The sequence below is a fragment of the Moschus berezovskii genome, chromosome 4 (assembly GCF_049115385.1).
Source record: "Moschus berezovskii isolate FMDL1 chromosome 4, NW_MosBer_1.0, whole genome shotgun sequence".
Taxonomy (NCBI): domain Eukaryota; kingdom Metazoa; phylum Chordata; class Mammalia; order Artiodactyla; family Moschidae; genus Moschus; species Moschus berezovskii.
This window is the reverse complement of record NC_142463.1, coordinates 63,267,335-63,286,446: the sequence shown is the minus strand read 5'-3', so window position 1 is coordinate 63,286,446 and position 19,112 is coordinate 63,267,335. Positions and strand designations below refer to the sequence as shown.

Sequence of the window (19,112 nt, the reverse complement as noted above, 5' to 3'; positions counted from 1 at the left end):
GAGCACAACAATCATATTATAAGCATCAGATAAAGAATATATTGTTTGAAAACAAATAGGTAATGATTAAAATAAGACATACCAGTCTGCCGAACAAGTGACAAGTTGACAGGATATTCCACTCCGATTTTCAAAGACATTTCCCAATCTGTTAATCTATTTTTAAAAATGCTAGAAATAAGTTCTGTGTACCTAGAACAGTGACGACTTTTTTCTCAAAGCTTTTTACGATAAAATCTTTTCTTCTTTAACATTTTTAAAAAGAACATAACACAGTCACAGAATTTGGAAACTGGAAGGTTTTGAAATCAAATATAATTCTGACATACATCTTTTCCAGTCCTTTTTCACAGAAACATTTTTACATTTTAAAATTAGTTTTAGTTAGCATGAATATAAATTTCCATCCTAAGATTTTTCAGTTACTGCAATTTGAAAACTTATCTAGGTAGTCATAAGCCATTCTGGTTTTTAATATATAGATGATGTGCCGTAACTTCATTACTATTATTATTAGAAATGTAATAGAAATGTATTAGAAATGCAAAATGTAATAGAAAAACAGAAATGCATTCTGCTTTTCACTGTTAATTATGGAGCTGAACATAGGTGCTTTTCTGAGACTGTTAAGCAGGTAAGATCAATAGGTAAGAGGCTTGGTGTTAAATTAGATACAGCATGCAGTGACTGCTGGGCACCTGCATTCTTTCAGTAATTAGTGGCACAAGTCTGCTAAGCACACAGAGTCCAAGGAGGGTTAGTGGCTTAGAGTGCCGAAGGTCCAGATTTCCAACCAGCCAGCTCTCAAAGGAGGTGGAAGATTTTTTGTGGCAACCTATGACAGCGCTACTCTCAAATCAACAGGAAAAATTACTTTCCCCAATACCCTACCTACCCGATAGAACTGATGAGCAAAACGGCAAAGGTGGAGGGTTCCAGCAGCAAATAAACAGTAAAAGTAGGGGTGGGAGAGGCATACAGGTGCTGCAGTGGTAAGGCCTGTTGGCGTCACAGGGGCGAGGACCCTGGAAACCCGGCTGACTCTGCTGTGGCCTGAGCCCAGTCAGGTTCCGTTACAGCTGTCACCTTCCACTGTGATTGATAAACAATCAGGAACCCATGTTTCCTTTCCCTCTAATAAGGCTTCCCTCTTGTAGGAAGCTCAAGACTCCAGACTTGCACTTACTCTGGCGCTTTATGCATTAATGATTGAAAAAAAAACAAAACATAATCATATTATGAAAGTTTGGGAAATAGAAATTTTTAAAATCAAATATAGTTCTACCTTATATCCTTTTCCAATCTTTTTCATGGATACACTTTGACATGATTTGTCAAGATATGCCTGTGACTGTGTATCTTAGGACACAAATTGGATTATTTCTTTGTATAAATTCCCCAAATTTTGTATTAATGGTCAAAAACTTTGAAAATGTGAATGATTTAAGAACCAATTGGCTAATTGTATTCTAAAACTTTTATATTGGAACCAGTAGAGTTTATTGATTTCACCATTTCATCTTTTCTAACACAAGATAATACTTGAAAGTCTCACGTAAGAATTAAATAGGTCCAAAATAATACATTATTGTTGCTTTATGATTAATTTCTTTGATTATTAGAAAGTCTGAATGATTTTCCTGTTTATCTGCTAATTGCTTTTCAGTATATGTGTTTAGCTTATTTACTGGAAAATTTGTATTTACGATATTTGGGGCAAATGTTTTTGTTCATTTTGCTACTTGCTCTTTATTTTTTAATTAAAAAATTTACGTGTGCATATTTTAAATTTCTTTCAATATTATTTAGCTTAGAAAACTATAGAATCTAGGATTAGGATATTCTAATTCATTGTATTTATTTTGGCCCATTAGAACTTTGAAAAGTAATTATATTTTTGCATAATCCACTTGGATACCCTGTCACCCTTCATAACTCTGCTGCTGCTGTTAAGTCGCTTCAGTCGTGTCCAACTTTGTGTGATCCCATAGACGGCAGCCCACCAGGCTCCCCGTCCCTGGGATTCTCCAGGCAAGAACACTGGAGTGGGTTGCCATTTCCTTCTCCAATGCATGAGAGTGAAAAGTGAAAGTGAAGTCGCTTAATCGTGTCCGACTCTCAGTTACCCCATGAACTGCAGCCTACCAGGCTCCTCCGTCCATGGGATTTTCCAGGAAAGAGTATTGGAGTGGGTTGCCATTGCCTTCTCCCTTCATAACTCTAAGTTTTTAGAATATTCTTATCTTTTAATTTTTGAAAGTACATAGTAGACCCCTAGTCCCTTGAGGGAAACATTTGGGAGGTTTATTAGTTTTCAAATTCACAAACACCAGACTTTGCATGTAAAGCACAGGACTGCAAAGTGACACTGCAGCACAAATGCTGGGCAGTCAGCCGGGCTCCCTCACGGTACAGGTGTCGAGAGTTTTCACCTATCAGCCTCGCGATGCACTCAATTCAAGACCACCTTGCAAAACGACACATTATCACACGTCCCAGATCTTCAGTTGTATGCTCTAAACAGCGAAATCATAAAATTTAAATTCGTGAAGGTGTAAAATATTTGTTTCTGTTTTTACAACCTTCATTTTCTTCATTATTGTATTATATCAGTGTTGACACTACCTACATTTTTTTAATGGTTTATAAACCATGGAAGTTGAAATCCTGGCCTTCTTCTCATCCCCAAGTCAGATCTTGGTTTGTCAACAGTGACACAGTGTGTGATGTTTAGTTCCTGGTAATTTACAATTTAAATGCAAATAAATTGTTTACTTGAAATAAACTCTTTGAATAAAATTTTCCAAAAACCTACAAGTCAGCAGGAGAAAAGTATGAAGCCATTAAGACTCACCTCAAATGTATCAGGCAGCCAATGTATATCTGTAATTACTTTCCTATGTCCACTTTCTATTGAGGAGACTGCACAGTGTCTGATATACATTGCTTCTTTATTACTCTCTGGTTCGAGGAGAAACATAGGCTGTAAAATGTTACAAGAAAGTTATGTGCTAATTTCAGAGAGCTGATGAAGGAACTCATACTTGACGTATCATTCCAATTAAAATCAATAATTTGAAGAAATACCAGTTCAAGGAAAAACATAAATTAGTATTTCTATGTATTATACAGTTAGGTATTTAGATTATCTTCTTTCTGCTTCAGTTCCCAGGGAGCTTTTCTAGTCAAAAATACTGAAGCGGGCAGTGGAAGTGATGTTCTATGATGTTCTAGAAGAAAGCCTGAAATAGTCACGTGAAGACACCACGAGGGGACACCATGTGGAGGTGCACCCGTACCAGTCAACAGCCTAGGGAAGTCTGGGTCAAAAGCCAGATCGCCCCTCAAGTATGTGAGTGAAGATGCCTTCGGATGGTCCCACCCCAAGTTACCAAGTAGCCCCCTTCCTCAAGATGCCAGTCTCCCCAGATGAGGCACCAGACAATGGAACAGAAACAAGCCAACATATTAAGCTTCTAAAAGCCTACCCACTGAATCCATGAGCATAATAAATGGTTGTTTTATAGCGCGCACACACACACAAGAATACTGTAGCGGGTTGCCATTTTCTACTCCAGGGGATTTTTCCGACCCAGGGATCATTGCTGGCATCTCCTGAACTGGCAGGTGGGTTCTTTACCACTGCCCCACCTGGGAAGCCCCTAATTAGTTTAGCTTCTTTCCACTTCAGTTTAGTCTAAGATTTTACCTCTAAACTTTTTACAAGAAAGACTGACCCATACCCGAAAGAACCAATGAGATCCCATTTTTGAAGGAGTATTTTTTTTAAATGCACAGAAGACCACATCCCACGGTTTCTTGAGTGGAGATCCGTGACGCTCAGGTTGAAGGACTGGGGATGGGAATGGACAAATGGTAGGTGAGTACTGAGCTGGGAGCTGAGGCATCTCTTCCCAGACCTCTTGGCAGAATCCATGGCTTCACAAGTCAGAGAATATTATTACCAGGAAGGATTGTAACTCATTTTATATGCAAGAAAATCAATGCTTGGGGGTATTTGGGGGTAGGGGAACATACCCAAACTCACGAAACTGTGATCTAGAGTCTGGACACGTGGAGCTTCTCTCCAGTGCTTTTTCAACTGCCTCACTTTAGAGAATCCCTCGGATCCTTTATTTAACAACAGTGACCACAAAAAAGAAATCCTGGGATAGACAGTACAATCTGTTTTGTGGTGTTTCTAATCAAGGGCCTCAGTTCAGTTCAGTTGCTCGGTCATGTCCATCACCAGCTTCTGGAGCTCACTCAAACTCATGTCCATTGAATCCGTGATGCCACCCAACCATCTCACCCTCTGTGGTCCCCTTCTCCTCCCACCTTCAATCTTTCCCAACATCAGGGTCTTTTCCAGTGAGTCAGTTCTTCCCATCAGGTGACCAAAGTATTGGAGTTTCAGCTTCAGCATCAGTCCTTCCAATGAATACTCAGGACTGATTTCTTTAGGATGGACAGGTTGGATCTCCTTGCAGTCCAAGGGACTCTCAAGAGTCTTCTCCAACACCACAGTTCAAAAGCATCAATTCTTCGGTGCTCAGCTTTCTTTATAGTCCAACTCTCACATCCATATTGGAGAAGGAAATGGCAAACCACTCCAGTGTTCTTGGCTGGAGCATCCCAGGGACGGCGGAGCCTGGTATGCTGCTGTCTATGGGGTCGCACAGAGTTGGACACGACTGATGCGATGTAGCAACAGCAGCAGTTCACATCCATACATGACTGCTGGAAAAACTATAGCTTTGACTGGAAGGATCTTTGTTGGCAAAGTAATGTCTCTGCTTTTTAATATACTGTCTAGGTTAGTCATAACTTTCCTTCCAAGGAGTAAGCATCTTTTAATTTCATGGCTGCAGTCACCATCTGCAGTGATTTTGGAGCCAAAAAAAATTAAGTCTGACACTGTTTCCATTGTTTCCCCATCTATTTGCAGTGAGGTGATGGGACCAGATGCCATGATCTTAGTTTTCTGAATGTTGAACTTTAAGCCAACTTTTTCACTTTCCTCTTTCACTTTCATCAAGAGGCTCTTTAGTTCTTCTTCACTTTCTGCCAGAAGGGTGGTATCATTCTGCATATTGAGGTTATTGATATTTCTCCTGGAAATCTTGATTCCAGTTTGTGCTTCATCCAGCCCAGTGTTCCTCATGATGTACTCTGCATATAAGTTAAATAAGCAGGGTGACAATATACAGCCTTGACGTACTCCTTTCCCTATTTGGAACCAGTCTGTTGTTCCATGTTCGGTTCTAACTGTTTCTTCTTGACCTGCATACAGATTTCTCAGGAGGCAGCTCAGGTGGTCTGGTATTCCCATCTCTTGAAGAATTTTCCACAATTTACTGTAATCCACACAGTCAAAGGCTTTGGCATAGTCAATAAAGCAGAAATAGATGTTTTTCTAGAACTCTCTTGCTTTTTTGATGATCCAACGGATGTTGGCAGTTTGATCTCTGCCTTTTCTAAATCCAGCTTGAACATCTCAAAGTTCACAGTTCACGTACTGTTGAAGCCTGGCTTGGAGAATTTTGAGCATGACTTTACTAGCGTGTGAGATGAGTGCAATTGTGCAGTAATTTGAGCATTCTTTGGCATTGCCTTTCTTTGGGATTGGAATGAAAACTGACCTTTTCCAATCCTGTGGCCACTGCTGAGTTTTCCAAATTTGCTGGCATATTGAGTGCAGCACTTTCACAACATCATCTTTTAGGATTTGAAATAGCTCAACTGGAATTCCATCATCTCCACTAGCTTTGTTCGCAGTGATGCTTCCTAAGGCCCACTTTACTTTGCATTCCAGGATGTCTGGCTCTAGGTGAGTGATCACACCATCGTGATTATCTGGGTCGTGAAGATCTTTTTTGTATAGTTTTTCTGTGCATTCTTGCAACCTTTTTTTAATATCTTCTGCCTCTGTTAGGTCCATACCATTTCTTTCCTTTATTGTGCCCATCTTTGAATGAAATGTTCCCTTGGTATCTCTAATTTTCTTGAAGGGATCTCTAGTCTTTCCCATTTTATTGTTTCAAGGGCCTCCATAAAAGCAACTCAAAATGTGTCTGCAGCAGATGCGAAGACAGGAAATACTACTTTTTTTTTCCTGTTGAGTCTTTGTTTAGCTTGGCAACCTTGTCATATACTTTTTGATAAACTCCTGAATGGAATAAACTTGCAGGTGAGCAGTTATAAAAACTAACCTTGAGAGTGACTTTTTTACTTCTACTACCACCTGCCTTGATATTTTCTATTCGATCTGCATGTGCAGTAATATCCCACATGACAACCTAAAAGAGAAACAAATGTTATCATAACATATTTTTAGGAATTAGCAAATTGAGTCTTGAACATTTAAAAAAATCTATTGGTACTGTATGTACTCTGATAAATCAATCACCTTGGGAGGATAATAAAAAATAGCCTATATCCTAAGTCAGCAGCTTTTAAAGGAAATATAGAAAAGTTTTGTTCTCTCTAAAAGCATTTTCAGCTCTTTTTTGTGCTTGTGTTAATGAATGCCAAAATTTTTTAATCCAAGGTACACATCATGCAATTCTCTCTGCTTTGGGAACAGTTCTTCCTCTGTTTGGAGGAAGATTGTGGGGACAACTGCTTTAGACCCAGGAGAAAAGTCCATTCTCCAGAATTAAGTACAAACACCCAAAATTGACTGAAAGGCTAGGAAATGATGATTTCTATTTCAGTGAATATCACGGCCAATTCCAGGGCTTCCCAGGTGGTTCAGTGGTAAAGAATCTGCCTGCCAAGGAGGAGACCTGGGTTTGATCCCTAGGTTGGGAAGATCCCCTTGGAGAAGGAAATGGTTACCTACTCCAGTATTCTTGCCTGGAGAATTCCATGGACAGAGGAGTCTGGTGGGCTACAGTCTATGGGGTTGCAGAGTCAGACACAACTTAACAACTCTACAGCAGTAGCAGCAGCATGGCCAGCTATGAATTTACATATACATCAATGGTCATTTTTAAAAAAAATCAGAATAAAGTAGAATGAGAAAAGCTAGAACAATTTTCAATGATTAAAAGTCATTTCCATAAACTAAAATATCAAGATTACAAAATTGTGCCTGATTTTGTTTTCCTCATTTGCTTTTCTAAAATATTCTGAAAAGTTGTGTCACCGTCTCAATCAGTAAAGAGGGCAGTATTTGCGAGGCTTGGAGGATGTGCTCTGGGTCCTCATTATAACCACCAGTTGTTATTGAACAAAACCATGGAAGAAAATTAGTTTACTTAGATGTTTTGGTTCTCGATAAGTGAGCATGGATGATGCAGTCATTTACATTTCAACCAAAAGAAAGCTTTCCTAGCCACATGATAAAAGATCATTATACCTTTGTAATGGTCAAATTCACTATATCACAATGAACTTGAACTTTGATCATAAAATAGCTATAAGCTTTTTGTTTTGTTTTGTTGGAGAAACAGGCAATTGGAAGAGAGAATCTAAGTTTTATACAAATTACATAATTTTAAAAAGGTGTCAAATTATACACACATAAATTCAGTAATATAGGTATGTTTTCCAGAGAATCCGGGATCATTCCCTAATTCCGACCCCTAGGGAAATTTCAGAAGAGGCCTCCTGGCCAAGAGGTATTACGCTTACGGTTTTTGTTCTTCCGTGGAATCTTACACAATGTATGGTTCTAGTTTAGCACACAAATAGATCTGACTGGGTTTTCTTCCAGTTACCATATAACTGGGTTGCCCTGTGGACATCTTGAGCCCAGATGCCATATCTACTACATTTTTATACCCCAGTTCTTTGTATGGTGATTTGCATGCAATTGACATGCCTTTCCTCTGCTGAATTGAACACTTAAGTTCAAAAAAATAAGCAGTCAAAATGTAAAACAGAATGCTGCCTAAATTAATAAAGAGCTGAAAAAAAAAACCCAGATGTACCTGCCCATTTATGCAGCCGCCAGCAATGATATTAGGGTCAGTCGGACAGAACTGGAAGCAGAAGATGTCATCTGGGCTTTCCAGCATTAACTAATGTAAATCCCCAAATTCAAGAGAAAATGAGAAAAACTATTATGATCATAGCAAGAAAATAATATTAATAAAGTCAAAAGTCTAATTTTATAGTTGTTTATAAAAACATGCATATGGAGTCCATTCCGGAGCAGAAGCTGCTTTTGCTGAATTTTATTCTGGACGTTGATCATGCACATGAGAGCAGAGTTCTTTTTTTTTTTTTTCTCAATCAATTTATTTATTTTTTTAATTTATTTTTTTTTATTGGAGGCTAATTATTTTACAATATTATATTGGTTTGTTTTGCCATGCATTGTCGTGAATCTGCCCCAGGTGTACATGAGAGCAGGGTTCTTAGGGGGACCTGGTCTCCCCTCCTCCACCCTCCGTGGGTCAATGTTATATATTTTTTTAATAAATATGAAATCAGTGCTTCTGAAAAGTGTGGAGAGCAAGCTATGGGAGGTCAGGATATTTGTATGATTTATTTCCATCTGTATATACCAGCATGGCACAGAATGAGTACTCAAAAATAAAAACGTGTGAACAAAAATAGATGATGGAGTTGCCAGTGATATTATTTCAAATTTTAAAATAATACAGAACCCATAAACAAAATCAAGTGCCTGGGGACGGGGTAGGGAGGGAGCTCTGCAAGGAATACAACAGTACGAGGAAACAGATATACTGACCATAGCTAGCACCTGTGCCACTGTGTTGCCACCACGCTCAGCACTGGCACGGTTACCATTCTTCTCTAAACATTAATGACCAAGAATACAGGTTCCAAAGGTCACTGGTTTACCAGCACTGAGCTAAAGATTTCAGATTGGAATTGGAATGGATTATCTTGGTTTATTTGGTATTTTGTGAATTCTAGAGAAAACTCTTACTTTTGAAAATAAAATCTTTTAATACTTTCTTATAGTTTTGATTAGAACAAAGGCAAAATCACTTGCATTATATCTTTAAGAAATTATTTCCATATCTTTTTTAAACTGTTCTTCAAAATAGAGGAAAGGAGAGTGTTTCTTCGCTCTTCCTATGTGCCAGGAGGTTCAGCCACACTTCCATGGCATGGACTGGAGAGTAATTGTACACTACTGGAAAATGCTAGAAAACCCCAGTGAGAGATGGCACCATTCTTGTGGTAAGTAGACCAAGGAGGAAGAATGACAGAACTGTCATTTTGATCTCAGTATCTATAATAATTAAAGCACCTAGACTCTCTAGCAGTAAAAATTTTCTTTATTCAAATGAATTAAGGAAGAAGGGATAAGGGAGGCTAAGGCTGGAAAATTCTGAAAGAGATGGGAATCCTAGACCACCTGACCTGCCTCTTGAGAAACCTGTATGCAGGTCAGGAAGCAACAGTTAGAACTGGACATGGAACAACAGACTGGTTCCAAATAGGAAAAGGAGTATGTCAAGGCTGTATATTGTCACCCTGCTTGTTTAACTTATATGCAGAGTACATCATGAGAACCGCCGGGCTGGATGAAGCACAAACTGGAATCAAGATTTCCAGGAGAAATATCAATTACCTCAATATGCAGAATGATACCATCCTTATGGAAGACAGTGAAGAAGAACTAAAGAGCCTCTTGATGAAAGTGAAACAGGAGAGTGAAAAAGTTGGCTTAAAGCTCAACATTCAGAAAACTAAGATCATGGCATCCGGCCCCATCACTTCATGGCAAATAGATGGGGAAACAGTGGAAACAGTGTCAGACTTTATTTTTTGGGCTCCAAAATCACTGCAGATGATGATGGCAGCCATGAAATTAAAAGATGCTTACTCCTTGGAAGGAAAGTTATGACCAACCTAGACAGTATATTAAAAAGCAGAGACATTACTTTGCCAACAAAGATCCCTCTAGTAAAAGCTATGGTTTTTCCAGTACTCATGTATGGATGTGAGAGTTGGACTATAAAGAAAGCTGAGTGCTGAAGAATTGATGCCTTTGAACGGTGGTGTTGGAGAAGACTCTTGAGAGTCCCTTGGACTGAGAGGAGATCCAACCAGTCCATCCTAAAGGAGATCAGTCCTGGGTATTCATTGGAAGGACAGATGTTGAAGCTGAAACTCCAATACTTTGGCCACCAGATGCGAAGAGCTGACTCATTTGAAAAGACCCTGATGCTGAGAAAAATTGAGGGCAGGAGGAGAAGGGGATGACAGAGGACAAGATGGCTGGATGGCATCACTGACTCAATGGACATGAATTTGGGTGGACTCCGGGAGTTGGTGATGGACAGGGAGGCCTGGCATGCTGAGGTTCATCGGGTTGCAAAGAGTCAGACATGACTGAGCAACTGAACTGAACTGAAGGCTTATTAGGGAAACTTTAGTTAAACAATGCTTTATAGAAACAAAATATTAATATATTTAAGTATGTTGAAAAAACTTAACACTGTAAACTCCCTCCCCCTAAACAGAACTCATCTTGAGCAGACATTGGAAACTGAACACTGTGGGGGGGTAAACCCAGCCATCAGCCTATTTTATTTGGATTTCTGTGTGTTTTGGTTTAGTTTTAGTTGAGGTATTTAAAACTTGGGAGATCTCCCACCAAATTGCTGGATTCTGTCGACAAGCGGGACCACTTGACAGCAACAGTTGAAGAGTACTGTCACCACAGATGGGCTGTGAACTCTCCAGAGCTGCAGTCCCCACCACTCCCCACCATCTCCCACATAGTCATCTTTATTCATTACCACCTCCTGCTGGTGATCCTCGGAATTGACGAAGTTCATGAGAAACTAAAGTCGCTTTGCATTTGAACAATTAGTATTGATATAAAGCCCATAAAAGAGTTTGTTCTTTTAAAATCAATTGAACATTTCTCTTATAATATTTTTAAAAATAATATGCTGATTTGTTCAATAAACTTTTTCAATAAGCTAAGTGTAAACTTGAGTTTTGCTCAAATTGAATGACAAAAAATTCTGAAGAAAATCTAGCTTTATAGGGGTTTACAACCTTAAGTGATTATAAAATGTTTTGCAATTAAAACTGCTAAAGATATGTGAAAGTAGTATTTGAAATTTTTAGAGCATATGGATGAGTCTCCTTTATTACCTGAGGATGTATCGGATCGGAAAAACTCCAGAAAAGAATCAATGATGGTTGCAGCAGTAATTTACCAGAAAAGTGGACCCTCTCTTCAAAGGACAGTCGTACAGCCACCGACACAGCTATTAGCCCTGTTTGGAACACAACTGGGAATTAAAATCTGCAGCCATTGTGCACAGAGAAGTGTTTTTAGGTTTTGTTTTTCTACATAGTCACTGTTCACTTCCATTTTAATGAAACCTGTGTAAAAATATTCTACAGGAGACCAAGAGTATTGTTAGAGCTGTACTGTCTAATAATACATTGGTTGCCAGTAGCCACTGTTGCTTATTAGCACTTGACTGTGGCTGGTCCAAACTGAGATGGACTGCTGATATAAAATCAATGGTGCACTTTAAAGACTTAGTAAGAACAAAAGATGTTTGTTTTTTGTGAGGAGCGGGCCAACAGTGGGCAGGAAAGGAGGAAGAAAGAGAGCAAGGCTGGCTCTGTCCATCGTTCCGCTCTCGCACATTCCTACCATCTTAGCTGCTGAGAACTTTAAAGGAGATGTGTCTCCTATCTTGCCCAGTAATCAGAGAGGCAGAGTATTGCAGGGAGTGAAGCTAGCCTTGGGAGCCCAACAAGTCCCAGTCAACACCAGCTGGGAAACGTGGGAGCTCTGGTCTTCTCCTTATAAAGTATAGACCACAGTGTGGTCCCAAATGGTAGCTGGGAGGAGAGATGAAGAGAGGGTGAAGAAAGCTCCTGGCAGGTGCAGGCACTCAGAAATAAAGACTCACTGAAAGTGAGCCAGTTTGCAACTTTACATGTAAAAGCAAAAGTTTATTCTGATGTCATCCCAGGAGGGAATCCCAGTCAAGACTCTGCCTCACCGTAGATGACCGGATGCCAGGAGACGCAGGTGATCATCTTCTCGGTGAGGCTGTGAAGGTCAGTAAAGGACTGGTACTCTTTCAGGTGGGTATCCGTCTTATCCCCAAAGGTGCCTTCTTCTTCTGCCAGGCATTTCCAGTCATGAATAAATGTATTCATGATTTCATTTTGCTGTAGGGCTATTTCCACACTATTTTGTAAATGAGAAAAGAAGAATTAACAGGTTGGATTTTAGTATTCAATGATACATCTTTCAGCAGCTCCTCCTGCTTCATTTATACTGAAAGAAAAAAATGTTCTCCGTTGTATTTGGTAACTAATGATTAATACCTGTGTGAAATATTAAATGACTTAAGAGAAAAAAAATTCATGGCAGTGTGCTACTCAGAACTTCTAGTGCCAGGATACTGTTAGCTGATAGCCTCTGCCTGCTCAGTTGCTTCAGTCATGCCTGACTCCTTACAACCCCATGGACTGTAGCCCACCAGGCTCCTCTGTCCATGGGTTCCTCCAGGCAAGAATAGTGAAGTGGATTGCCATGCCCTCCTCCAGGGGATTTCCCAACCCAGAGTTCAAACTCATGTCTCCTGCCTCATAGGCAGATTCTTTACACTGAGCCACTGGGGAAACCCACAATAGCTTCTAACAGCATCACAATCTGCCTCAGCTTCCTGGCCAAGATCGTGCTCTCTGTGGGTCAATGACAGCGGACTCCAGAGCTGCCAATTCTGCCCTGGGCAGGACTCCTCCAACAGGCTGTCTTCCTCTGCAGCTCCCTGTCGCGTTGGCTGAGACTTTGTTTGAAGCTCTCCCTGCTCAATCATGCTTCCTCTTCCTTTATTTTTCACAGTGAACGTCTCAGTAAATGTCTACTTTGAACTTGATCTCATTTGCTTTTTGAAAACTCCAAATTGATAGAAAGAGCAAATATTTTTAGCCATATTCAGTACCAAATGATCATGTATACTAATTACTGTATTTATATATAATTATTATAATGGTATTATATAATAATTATACTATATATATAATTCAAAACAAATGAGAGTTTCTCAAGGGAAGATCTGGAGTTTAGAAATGTGTGTATATGCATGTGTGTGTGGTGGTTTTAGCTGTCAGTGTCTGGGAAGTGCTAGTGTGTTTAATTCTATTTCTAATCTTTCCACAATGCATGAGACAGTCCCTAAAAATGAAAATTTATCCTGCTAAAAGTATTAATATTGCTCCTTTGGAAAACAATCTGAGTACTCTTCTGGGTTTAAGGAACTCAGCTTGACAAGTTCCTGTTTTATAAGTTGCTATAATGTCTACTGTCCCTTTATGTGCTTAGGCTTGAAAACTCAGCCCACTCCCAAGGCCTCTAGGAGCTTTTCCACAATAGAATGCCACCCAAGGTTTTACCCTAATGGTTGAAAGTCCAAATGACTTGATTTTTTAAAATAAATACAATAAGTTGAAAGAGTGATTTTCAAGTATGAATTTCCTAAAGAAAAAAACCCTTTAGTTAGATGATTAAATATAAGCAGTAAGTATCATAATAGATATTCCTAGCACATTAAATAAGGGTACCATTTAACACCTCTGTCATTAATCATTCACTACTGTTCACTGTGGGCTTCCCTGGTAGCACGTTGCTAAAGAATCCGCCAGCCAATACAGGAGATGTGGGTTTGATCCCTGGGTCGAGAAGATATCCCGGAGAAGAAAATGGTAACTCACTTCAGTATTCTTGCCTAGGAAATTCCATGGACAAAGGAGCCTGGCAGGCTACAGTCCCCACAAAAGAGTCGGACAGGACTTAACAACTAAACAACCATTCACTACATAATTGAATATTCTGGGCTAAATTCTTTTTGTACTTCATCTTTGAAACTAGATGCATTTCCTTGGACCAGAAGCATCAGCATGACCTGGAGCTATTAGAAATGCAGTTACAGGTTCCACCTCAGATCTACTGAGTCAGAACCTGCATTTTAACAAGATGCCCAGGTGGTTCATATGCACATTAAAGTTTGAATCACCCTGCATAGGGCAGGTTCACACCCAGAGCTTCAAGGCTTAAACTCGGTTTCAAGTAGAAGCATTTGAAAATCATTTCTGTTTTAGCCTGCACTGGGAAGTAATTCACAAGGGAGAAGTGAAGACAACACCTTTTCTCTGGTTTCCTGTTTCTTGATTTCCCTGCACTGTACTGCGTGGTTCCTGAGCGTGATGAATCTGAGCCTTGCAAAGCTTGTAGTCTGAGTGAAAGCCCATGGGTATTGTTTTTTTCTTTTTCTTAACCTCAAGATGAATGTTTCTCAGTTGCTTTGAACTCCCTTGAAGTTTCTCACTTTCCTCTCAGATCATTTTCTTCTTTTGCATATTGATGCTTGCTTTAGTTTGTTCTAGACAAAATTCTATGAGAAAGAAGGAACTCATTTCTAAGAGTTCTCTTCCAGAACAAAACAAGGTTTATTTTAATTAAAAAAAATTAACCAAACCTTAAAACAGTTTTAGAGTGGGAAGCATGGCTGTGATGGTTATGTGGGTTTCTTTTTTATTCTTGGCCAGGGCTGTTAAAACTCCTGTACCAATTTTCCCTCTTTCTTCTTATAGTTCTGGCTCCTCCATCCCACATCTCAAGGAAGGAATTATGAAGCTCTTCACTATCCCTCTCTTTATGGCAACTGAAAGGGAAGATTAAAAGTCCAAGTCTAAAGATAATATGCAGTGTAGATAATTGAGAATTGGCATATATAGAGCATTTATTCCCTCAAAATTGATTGTATATAGACAGACTTCTCATTTTTAATGTTCTTAGGAAAATTTTCAATAATTACTGAACTTTTGTGTGGAAAGGAAAAGAAACCTCAGGTATTCTGGTTTCTTTCTAATTGTCCACATAGGAAAAATTATAGCATACTTGTGCTGCTGTTGCTGCTGCTAAGTTGCTTCAGTCATATCCGACTCTTTGCGACCCCATAGACAGCAGCCCACCAGGCTCCCCTATCCCCGGGATTCTCCAGGCAAGACCACTGGAGTGGGTTGCCATTTCCTTCTCTGACTGAGTGGCAAATAGTTAATAAGCTCTTTCTGAATAATTATACTGAAAATTTGAACCAGATTCTCTCTAGGTAACAACTTTTTGAGAGTTGTTGGAATTTTCAAGACATTTACTCTTAAAATGTTCCCTTAAAAATAAAATAAGTTTAACTTGGGCTGTGTTTGAATTTGTCTACCAAATCTATAATTTTGGGAAAAAATGGAACCCAACCTATTGGCACAGCTGGCAGACTTGTCCACCATTGGTTCCACTCATTTGAACTCTGATATCAACTTGATGAGACCTTCAAACTTTTTCTCTGGTTTAGAAGTCCTCAGGGTCTGCCTAGGGACCTGGTATGAGTGAAGGGGGCATTCTGAAGACACTTCTCTTTCAGAGCCAATAAGAGTGCAGCAACATAGGAATTAGAGATAAGGATGACACATCCAAAAATTATATCTGAACTGAATTCAGATTCTCATTTAAAATATATTTTTGTAAATTCCTAACATGGTGATGGACAGGGAGGCCTGGCATGCTGTGATTCATGGGGTCGCAAAGAGTCGGACACGACTGAGCAACTAAACTGAACTGAACATGGTGATGATCATCCTCAACCTCCACAACATCCCCATCTTTGTAATCCTATGAAAAATCAAGAAAAAGACTTAAATAATAGAAACCATGGTAAATAAATGGTAACTTGCCATGAGGAAAACATCCTCACATGTTCAACAGTATACACCTTCCAGGTTCACACCGTTTGGTGTGGCCCTAGCTTGGAAGGTCTAGGATGTTGCTTAGCAATAGAAGGGAAAGGAAGACAGAATCTGTACAAAGTATCACATGTTCATGGGTGTCTAAGAACTGTCTTTACACTTTCTACCTGTACATCAGGTATGGAGTTGTTTTTTAACGTCTCTTATAAATAAACACATTTTATGTTTTTAAATTTAATATACAATTTTTACCTTGTGGACACACTGTTAAGAAACTCAGACAAAGTCTTTGATTGTCCCAATGCCTCTTTTTCTTCTTCCAAAAATTCTCTTGGATAATATTGCGTAGTAGCATTTTGGGGACATGTCCTAATAAATTAAAAGAAATTGAATGCCAAAAATTAGATCAAAGACAAATATAGGTCATGGCAGGGCAAAGATTTTTCTCTGTGACCATATTAGGATATTATTTTATATTTAAATTCTATACATTGAATTTTTTCTTTACCTTAGATACCAGCTGCCATTCAAAGTATTTGTGAATTTCTCTCTGATGTAATCAGCAAGTTCTTTATTTTAAAAAATTTAGATACTATTTTAAACTTACAGAAAAGTTTTAAGAAGGGAATAAGAAATTCCCATACACTCTTCACCCAGATTCATCAATTATTAACATTTCTAAAAATCTTTAATTGGAAGATAATTGTTTCACAATGTTGTGTTGGTTTTTGCCATACAACAACGTGAATCAGCCATAATTATATATATATATCCCCTCCCTCCCACTGCCTCCCCATCCTGCCTCTCTAGGTCATAACAGAGCTGCTGGCTGGGTCCCTATCTTATATATTAATAGCAGCTTCCCATTAGCTATTTATTTCACATATGCTAGGAAAATCCCATGGATGGAGCAGCCTGGTAGGCTGCAGTCCATGGGGTCGCTAAGGGTCGGACACGACTGAGCGACTTCACTTTCACTTTTCACTTTCACACATTGGAGAAGGAAATGGCAACCCACTCCAGTGTTCTTGCTTGGAGAATCCCAGGGACGGGGGAGCCTGGTGGGCTTCCATCTATGGGGTCACACAGAGTCAGACACGACTGAAGTGACTTAGCAGCAGCAGCAGTACTGAGTGACTTCACTTTCCCTTTTCACTTTCACACATTGGAGAAGGAAATGGCAACCCACTCCAGTGTTCTTGCCTGGAGAATCCCAGGGACGGGGGAGCCCGGTGGGCTACTGTCTATGGGGTCGCACAGAGTCGGACACGACTGAAGCGACTTAGCAGCAGCAGCAGTATATATATGTCAATGCTACTCTCTCAATTAGTCCCACTCTCTCCTTCCCACACTGTGTGCACAAGTCCGTTCTCAATTATTAACATTTTGTTACATTTGGTTTTCATTCTTTCTTCACTTCATTAAATCAGCGTTTCTAAACCAGTGAGATCCTATCCCATCGTCTCAATCCAGGAATATTTGGTAATGTCTGGAAACAATTTTAGTCGTCACAACTGGAAGTGCTTTTGGCACCTAGTGCATAGAGCCCAGAGATATTGTTAAACACCCTAGAGAGTATAAGACGGCAACCCCCCCCGCCGACCCCCCAGAACAGAGAATTATCCAGGCGGTGGTGTTGAGGTTGAGAAACTCTGCTCTAAATATACAAAACCAGAAATAATTTACATTTTGGCAGTAATGACAGCAGGATTCTGGGAGAAATTATGCCACCCAGTTTGCTCTCAGTATTCACCTCTACCCTTGGACATTATACATTGTATTATACCTCTGGGCTTTGTCAGTCTCACCCACTAGACTGGGTGAGCTCCTTGATTTTAGGGTATGGGGCTGTAGAAAGATCACATGATAAAGTCCTTAAGAGAGTGCACTCTGGTGACTGGCTGCCTGGCTTTGAAGCCGGGTTCTGTCACATACTAGCTGTGTGACCCTGAGCTAATTAATTACATGTTGGCCAAAAAGTTTGTTTGGGTTTTTCTGTTACATCATATGGAAAAACCCAAATGAACTTTTTTGCCAACCCAGTATTGAACCTCTCTGTGCCTGTTTTTTAATCTCTAACTGAAGTTCTTACTGTCCCCTAGCTCACAGTGTCATGGTCAGGACTGAATGTGTTAATAGATGCAAAGCTTTTAAAATAGTGCCTAGCACATTTTAAGTGCTCCAAAAATGTAGGTTGTATTTAATCTGTGTCTGTTGAACAAATGTCAGTAACATGTCTCTGAAAGGCAAGTATATTAATGGGTAGTAATCAAAAAGAGTGCTAAAGAGAGTTTTGTTTATATTTAATTGAACAGTGACTTCTTTTTTCCCTTCCTAGATCACTGTCCACAGCAGAAGACAGGATGATGGAAAGAGAGAATGTTGGTGTTGGAACCAGAGACTTGGGTTCAGATCTTAGCTTTACCTTTTGGTTTCTATCCACACTAGTACCCTCTGGGTAGGATTAAGCAAGAAATTATGTGGCGCCTGGTGGTTTCATCAAAGTAGCAACATGACTGAGTCACTCTCACTTCTTAAAATGTGATTTGTTTTGTTGTTTCTCAGCAAATCTATTCATTACTGCTTGAAATTTAAATTATGTTCTAAACTTTGTGCTTTCATTTTTAACCTCTTTGCTTTCGTTTCTTTACTTGTAAAATGGAAATAGTGTCTACCTCAGATGGCAGTTGTGAGAATTAACTGAGTTGTGTCTGCAAAGTACTTAGAAAAACGCCTGGTATATCGTAAGACCGCTGTAAACATTTGTTTTCATAGTCATTAATCTCTGAACCTTCATCTCTGATTTTTTTTTTTTTACTTCTTCCATCACAATCATATATCCCATCTTTTCCACCTAATTTCTGATCTTAGTAAATGGTACCAGCACTCTCCTAAGTTACATGGATGTGAACTATTTGAATTCCTTTTTTTTTTCTTTTATTCTTCTTTTATTTATTTATTTTTTTTCCAATTTTATTTTATTTTTTTTTAAGTAGAACAGACTAAATTTCTTTAAACAAACTTACTTATACTCCAGAGTCCTTTAAAAACTTAATAGCATTTATACATTGAAGGTATTTGATTTTCTTGTAACTAGCACTTCAAATGCAACAAGCATTTGAAGCAACAAGCATTTGACCCAACAAGTAAAACTTTCTACAGTTCATAACTTTTATAAATAAAATAAATTAAATGTACAGTGAATGAGTTCTCTGAAATATTTCAATATTTCTGCAGGTTTAGTAACATCGTAAAATACATTTCAACTAAAGTTCACAAATCTAAAAACCTGTTAGGCATTTTTAGGCGTTTTAAGTTGGAAATGAAGACCAATGTTACATCGTAATATGCCAATTACAAATAGTACTTCAAATAGCAAATACTACAGTTTGTCCCAAACTTTA

The 19,112-nt window shown here is 39.0% G+C and overlaps 1 protein-coding gene across 2 annotated transcripts in view; it reads right to left on the bottom strand.

Annotated features, from left to right (window-relative positions):
* Positions 1-19,112, bottom strand: part of DNAI3 (dynein axonemal intermediate chain 3) — an 85,178-nt gene that overhangs the window by 40,225 nt on the left and 25,841 nt on the right. For both annotated transcript variants that reach the window (XM_055402182.2, XM_055402185.2), the window contains exons 8-14: positions 15,961-16,077; positions 11,964-12,154; positions 11,095-11,219; positions 7,938-8,027; positions 6,213-6,299; positions 2,855-2,983; positions 83-156 (exon numbers count right to left, since the gene is read on the bottom strand). In XM_055402182.2, coding sequence (XP_055258157.2) covers positions 83-156; positions 2,855-2,983; positions 6,213-6,299; positions 7,938-8,027; positions 11,095-11,219; positions 11,964-12,154; positions 15,961-16,077 — 813 coding nt within the window. The remainder of the gene's footprint in view (positions 1-82; positions 157-2,854; positions 2,984-6,212; positions 6,300-7,937; positions 8,028-11,094; positions 11,220-11,963; positions 12,155-15,960; positions 16,078-19,112) is intronic.